The 7,486-nt window shown below is 45.5% G+C and overlaps 1 protein-coding gene across 1 annotated transcript in view; it reads right to left on the minus strand.

The window, feature by feature from the left end:
• PALLD (palladin, cytoskeletal associated protein) overlaps positions 1–7,486 on the minus strand; it is a 417,875-nt gene that overhangs the window by 21,326 nt on the left and 389,063 nt on the right. Inside the window, exons 11-14 of the mRNA XM_007457377.1 lie at positions 7,477–7,486; positions 4,376–4,474; positions 3,544–3,594; positions 2,180–2,401 (exon numbers count right to left, since the gene is read on the minus strand). The exon at positions 7,477–7,486 is cut by the window's right edge and continues 6 nt beyond it. Coding sequence (XP_007457439.1) covers positions 2,180–2,401; positions 3,544–3,594; positions 4,376–4,474; positions 7,477–7,486 — 382 coding nt within the window. The remainder of the gene's footprint in view (positions 1–2,179; positions 2,402–3,543; positions 3,595–4,375; positions 4,475–7,476) is intronic.

The raw sequence follows: 7,486 nt of genomic DNA on the forward strand, positions 1-7,486 counted from the left end.
GCATCGGCAGGCGGACTCTCAACCACTGCACCACCAGGGAAGCCCTATTTCTCTCCTTTAATCATATTTTTCACCTCTATTGTACTTGGAATACAACTTTCAAATGAGATTAAGAGACAGTTCCAAAACTGTACCAAGACTGCTAAGAGACAGGACAGGAAAGGTACAAAAGATGAAAACAGGGTGAACTAGAAATTCTCTTCCATCTTCTCATATCTCAATGGAACAAGCATGTCAAGGGCAGAATAAAAAAATTTTAAAAAAACACCATAAGCTAAAAAAATATATATTTTTAAACACGAGTATTCCATACTCCAACAATCCTAATATAATTTCTAGAACATGTGTAGGAGAAACAGGTTTCAATAAACCAGGGAGGGAAGAAAAAGAATGGCAGCCAGGAAAACAGAAGAACATCTAACAGGAAAAAGTTCTGGAAAATCAACCTCTTAACGGCTGTGAAACATTCAAGGTTGTAGGAGAACAAGACAGTCACGTTAAAACAAAAGCCCGCCTCCCAAGCGAACATAATGTTCTTTAAGAACAGGATTCAGTGATCTTAGAACCCCATCAGTAATCGTGCCTTGAGTAAGGTTTAAAAAGAACGTGGGGTTCTTTTTGTGACTATTTTGGAAGCTCATGATATAATTATGAGTTCCACTCATAAGCTGCATGTTTATTTTTAATACATGCATTTGATATCATGTTTGTGAACACACACCAATGATCCAATTATGTCAAGATAATACAGACGTGTGTTCTCTAACAACAGTTGATTTGTGAAGTCTCATTAGGAGGTGGCAATGGCTCTGAAAATATAAAGCTAATTTTTTTGGTCTATCTTTTTCAGACTGTGGGGCTGGGATTCGGTTTTAGGGAACGATTATGTTGTTAAAACTTTCCTTACTGTGAAAACAGAACAACGGATGGAGCCACAGAGCATGAGCCCCTCAAAGTTTCAGGTGTGGTCCCGGCCCTGTCCCTTCTCCTGTCTCACTCAGTCTCATTCCGGCTCTTTTACACCAGCCCCTGTTAAAATGTTAATTTCAGAGAGTATAGTTTTCATTTTTGTATGCTTATTTTACATGTGTCTTGTCTCTGGTCCTATTCTTTCACTAAAGTGTCTATTCCTTTTAGAATTGTTTCCATCACTTTAAACAAAGTAATTTCAGAGGAGTCCCCTCAAGACAGCTCTATCCTGTGTGGCACCGTGGCTTCTGTTCTCCCGTTTCTTTTGCTGTGGACTCTGTTTGCTCGCAGGGTCTGTGAGTTTTTCTTGTGAACTCACTTTTTCCCCCTCCTGCCCTGTAGATGTCTGACAGGCCCCAGTGTGGAAGTCTTCTATGGGGCAATTTTTACTTGCTTCTGCCAGAAACCTTAGGATTATAATCATCCTGGACTAAACTTCATATTAATTTCTCAGCTTTGGGTTCTGTATCCTGTGAGAGTGTGAATCTGGAGTTTCAGTTTCTCATGGGTGCCTCTTTTATTCTCTTCTCTCAAGTTCTAGGGAAAAGTGTAGTCCTGTTTGCCACTTTGCGGGGCCAGTGAGCAGTGATTCTAGTCCCTCCTTGAAGAGAGGGCCACCCTCCCTCCTTCCAGCAAAGCCACGTGCTTGCAGGGACACGGCTCCAGCCAGGCCGGCCTCATCCTCAGTACCAGAAGCTTCTCGGAGGACCCTTTCTCACAGTATTCCTGCTTCCACCACCTCTGTAAACACAGGAGGCCTTGGTTTTGTACACTAAAGATCTGCAGTTTCCATCATCTGTGGTAGCTTTATTCCTCTGTCTGGTACAGAACACGGGCGGATTCAAGTTCAAGCCTGGCCACTCACAGCTTTCTGACCCGGGGAAAGTTCATTAACCCCCCTGAGCTCAGCCTGGTCGTCTGCAATTTGGGTGTAACAATGGCAACATCATATGAGTAAATGATGTGGGTTATGAAAAGCTCCTTGTGCATTATTCTACTATTCTATTCTGTCCCGTCCTGTTCTATTCTTTACCCTTGCTGGTTTCCAGTGCCTCCTGAGGACGGCCCTGAACTCAAGCGTTTTACATCACGGGTACCGAGAAGCTTAGTCTGCACCTGTTCCCCCTAACGCTGCAATGGTTTGTGGCATGCTGGAAGCCAAACTCATCCTCGGGGAACGTAACTCTTAAGAAGCCTTGTTGCAGCTCACCTTCGGCTTTGGATTCCCGGTCACTCTGCATGTGAAAGTCACGGGCATCCCCTCAAAGATCTTGAAATGCTTCAGCTTCGTCTCGAAGAATGGGGCCACTCCACTCTCCACAGACGCATCCCCACAGGGAGCCTCTTCCCCCGATTCCTCCACAGGGGACCTTTCCAGCCGGTACTCGATTTCACTGATGAGCCTCTGCTCACAGCTGGAGACTTTGTACTCCTAAATCAGAGAGAAGGGTCACATCACCGACCTCGGTCCACGCGGTACCAAGTCCCCCAAGCCCCCCGTCTTATCCCCTCTCCAGTAAGGCGCCCAGAAGACAGTGATGTTTTTACCACAGAGCTAAAAAAGGAGCCTGTGCCCAATTCAACTCCATATAAAACAAAGAACATCTGGAAGTAAGTATGTATGATATTTCGGACTGTCCTCAAGTCCTATGATCCAAAACCAAACCAAACCAACTATGAAGATGAATTTCCTTCTGTCTTCTCTTGGGGCGGGGAGAAGAAAGGAAAAGGCAACAGTCATTCCTAAATCATTCATAAAAAGTAAACATGATGGCACACTGCTTCCTGTCTGGTGGGGCACTTGCTCAGAAGGGCAGTCGCACAGGCGGGGGGCAGCTGCAAGGTCACTCGGCCTGTCAGCAAACGAGTGATGGAGAAATGGCACCACAATCCCTCCTCCTAACAACCCTCGCCACCCAGCCTCGGGCTCTCCCTCAGCTCTGCAGCTCTGAGCAACCATTCTCCACCCGAGGACTGACGGTCCAGTCCAATGTTTGGTGAAAAACACAGGAGCAGAGCAAAGTCCCCGTCACCATCCTCTGGTGATGAAGGGGGACCCTGCAGATCTCTTGCTGACCAAGCACAGTAAAGACAAGGCAGCCTATTATGAGATATTCTCTATTTAATATTAAATGAAAGGTTGTTTTAACAAGGTTTTCCCTTAAGGTACTCAACCTTTACAAAACAGTCTGTTGCCTTGAAGGAAGAAATTCAACAGTATGAATAGAACTGCAAAAAATACACAAGTTGTTTTGTCTAAATAGTACCAAATCAAGTCAGTTTAAGAATTAGCTCTTTTTTCCCCTAGAAAGGTTTAACAAATGAGAAACTTTTCACAATTTAAAATTCAGAGTAGCCAGAAAGGACAGAATCAAATTCAAGTTTGTAAATAAATGACAAGAAAATCACACCGCAGTTAATTCTGTCCATCTGATATTAAATGAAAATAGACACTGGTCGGAGTACTTATAATTAACGTATGGCAGTTAACTATAGATACACAGGTAAACGAGGAAGAATAGAAGAAACAGATCCAGGGAAAGACTGGGAAGAAAAGAAAGGTGAAAGCGTGACCTTTTGACCATCCAGAGGACTCCCTACAGAAGCATGAGGAGACCCAGGGTCCTGTAATGGTAGAAAAAAAAGAAGTGAAGCCCAGTATAGAAGCAGCAAGAATCTCACAAGATTTCCAGCTTTAAGTGAAACTGTGGGGGCAGCAATATTTAACACAGAGAAACTTTCAGATTTTGAAGGCTGATCCATTTCTTAAGAGAGACGAGAAAGAGTTTACTTGATCCTTTATACTTGTGCTAAAAAGCTTTCTTTTATCTCAGAACTACATCTGGAAACTCCAAACAGAAGCAGTGGAGATGATAAAACAGTTTATTTACATCAAATCCATGAAGTGACTTTTTTTTTTGGTGTTGTCAGGGGAACAAAATGTTAGCATTTTATGTTCTCTGCTGCTTAGTGCTTTATAACTACATACGTGGAGGAAAACAGAGTCTTTTCTGTACATAGGTGTTTTACCTGGACGAGATATTAAGAACATAATTGGAAATAGTCACTAGTGATTTCAGACAATTTCTGTGAACATATGTTGCTCCACACAAACCTATTCTGCATTACAGCTCAGGACAGGAAAAACAGAAAGATACTTGAAAGGAGAGAAACGAATGGATAAGAAGATAAAAGGAACAGGTGTCACCAACTGAAATAAATCCCATCACTCACTCAGCACAGTATGTGCTCAATAAATGCTGGCTGGGAGGCTGACTTGATGACAGTGCTCTTTCCTCTGACCCACCCTCTGCTCTCCACAGAGCTGACCCCAAGACTGTCCGTAAGGAGGGCAGGGGCGGGGACGGTGACCTGCTTCCCTGGGGAGCCCGGAGAAATGGGGTACCTGGCTGGCCGCCTCCTCTTCAGGCTCCTGGACGTTGAAGACAGTCGCGCTGTCGGCACCCAGCAGCCGCCGAGCCATCCTTTCCTCGTACGTCAACCTCTAGACAAAGCAAGTCACAGAAATCAGAAAAATCACAATGCTACCACAACTTAAGAAAAAGAGTTGAAAAAGCAAACACGCTGGCTGTTCTCTGTAACTGCTCCCTCTCCGCCCTGACGCCTGTACGCACAGGGGTCCTCTCCCCCCCTTGTTCAGCTGCTCTCACCGGCCCTTCTGGTCCTGACTCTGGGTTGGGAGGTGGGGTGACCCATCCTGAGAGCCACCAACTGACAGAGCACAGACTGAGCAACAGGGGAGAAGTCACCTAAAATTACGAGTCATATATTTACCCCTGACGATAAACACAGAGAAAAAAGATATTGAAACAGCAAAATGTTCTTTTTACAGGAAATGTTGTTTTCAAAGCCATCCACAGGCTTCAGAACTGCCTGGTCAGCTCTGAGCCTGATGAGGGAGTTTCAGGCCAGCGGGCAGTGACAGTCCTCTCTGCTTTGACAGCACTTCCCAGGGGCTGGGTATCCGAGATGAACACAAGCACATGCAATAACCCACAAAGGATGACTACACATGTGGACTTGGCAGAGGGGCCGTGAAAGATGCCTGCTGAGCTGATACCCACGACTCACGAGCCTACGTGGGGAGACTGTCTGCAAAGAGGGCGGTTAGGCTTCTGCATCGACTGACCGGTGCTTTGGACCAAATACAAGAGAAATGTCCACGTTCGTGTTCTGTCTGCTGGGCGGATGGCCGCTCTTGAGCACTGGCTCTAATATGACCATTGGCCCATTGGGGGCATTTTAAAAAACAAGCATTTGATTCAAGATAGAGAGTAACTGGTAAGGCAAAATCCCAAACAAAAAAAACCCACAAAAAATCCTGCACAAGTTATTTCAGATAAACTTCCAAACTTGTGAACCTAGACACAAATTCTACTGGAAACTATCTAATCAGGAAAATATGTTGGGTAAACTGCTGATTTCCAGCAATTGCTGGTTCCAGTCCCAGCGGAGACCGGGAAGAGAAATAAGACAAGTGCCAAACGACAAAAGACCTGAAGTTCCAGTTATTTCATTTCATAAAGAAGGGGCCGAGGATGAGAAGAGGTAGAGGCAGTGTCTGCTGCATGGAATGTCTCGTACAGTGAGTTGTTGTTTAATTTTCTCACGTGTGTTAAAAAATCGTGAATTCAGTTTTCAGAGAGAGTTTTAAATACCTGCTCTCTTAAAAACCTTCCTAATGTCTGCAGGGACGACTGCAACAGCATCACAGTGAGGACTGGAGCGATGCCACCCTGTTCCTTTGGAGCAGAAGCATCGTGTGACACCCAGGCCTCCACCAGATGTACCTGCTACCACCAGGAAGCAAAGTCACTTCATAGTTTTGTTTCTAAACTACTAGGCCGTGTGGACAGATGAGCTCTAAGAAGCCAGAAATAAGTATGGAATGATGTGCAACAGCAGGAAAAAGCTATTTCAGGGTCTCATTTTCTAAGAAAGGAAACCTTACTTTTCTTGTCTTTTTTAAACTCTCAAATGTGGAAATCTATGGAAAATACCGGAAATGTCATTCACTGCTAAACAGACAAATACCAAAAATATATATTTATACGCAAGATACACGATATATATATAACAAACATAAATACACATAGTATAACGTAAGGGCTTATTGAAGTCTTAGTTTTTAACCAAGAGTTAGTCCATAAGGAATATTTAAACAAACAACCAAAAAAAAAAAAAGAAAAAGAAAAAGAAAAAACCCTGGAGAGATGCCTTCACCTGGATTGAAAAAGTTCCCATAAGTATTTGTTTTAATCTATCAAAGGCTCTGGTTGACAGAGCCAGGGCAAACTTCCAGAATATGTACACTTACACGTGCAACCACTTATTTCAGGGAGAATATATTTTCCCTTGGTGAAAATCTTCTCTTCGAAATCACTAACCAACACAGGAACTCATTACCATTTTAATCTTCCTGAGCTCAGGTCAGGACCCTGATAATTAAAACAAGCATCCAACACCCTCCTCTAGTCACCACCTTCCCGGTCAGACATGGCCTGTGCTCACATTTTTATCTATCAATGCTTGATAATTACAACTCCTAGAAAACTTAATTAGTACAGAGACACTCTCTCCTGAAAAAGGTGTGAGGGAGATTTTATACAAAGAGGCCCTTTTCTGCTTCTGCTTAAGAGTAGGGGAAATTTCCCCATAATAAAGCACAAAAGGCTCCTTTCCCCTACCTGAGATCTCCTTTGCTAGACTTGCTTTTCCTGTCCCCTTGAAGTACTCTGATGTGATAAGAAAAGGGTCAGTAACCCCCAAAACCGAACAAAGACGACTGGCAAGGAGACACTAGGTCCACTGGAGGAAACGTCGTCTGTCCACACTGTCACCAGAGCTACTCTGGTCGACTTCACGATTCTGCAGCCTTGAAACAGAATTACTATTTTCTCCTTGAGCTGAGCTGTCCTGCCCTGACAGACTAGAAGGAGATGGGAAGCAAGCCTCCTCTTTCAGGAGACGCAGTCCGTATCTCCTAACAGTCTAGACTCCAGCCACGATCTCCTAAGGAAAGATGCTTTTTGTGCAGAAGCAGGGCAGGGCACGGAACCCAAACTCTGCTTCTGGAACTTTCCTTCCGATTCACTGCTTCCGGCAGAGACAGGTCACGGGGGGCGGGGGGGGCCCCGGGGCATGGCTCTCCCCACGCCCACCCCTCCAGCGGGATTTGTTCCTTTTTCTCTATAAGGTCGCAGGTCCTCACTGCCCTACCCCCGGCCTCACACTCACTCCTTCCTCCCTCCCTTCCCTCCAACCTGCTGTGATGCCCCAGGAATGGTCCATGACAGGAGGCAGCAGAAAGCAGCCTTATCCCCTCCCCCTCTTCCTGGACCCAAGCCTCAACACGCAGAGGAACGTGGGGGCTCGGGGTACCGGGCCAGCGGTGAGGACGCGACTCGGGACCCTAGGCCTGGGGGAGGGGGAAGGGCTCGGGGGCAGCTCCAGGCCCCGCCCACCCCAGCACACCCCGCCCTGTACCGGCTGCCCG

Source organism: Lipotes vexillifer, unplaced genomic scaffold (genome assembly GCF_000442215.2).
Source record: "Lipotes vexillifer unplaced genomic scaffold, Lipotes_vexillifer_v1.1 scaffold668, whole genome shotgun sequence".
NCBI classification, from domain to species: Eukaryota; Metazoa; Chordata; class Mammalia; order Artiodactyla; family Lipotidae; genus Lipotes; species Lipotes vexillifer.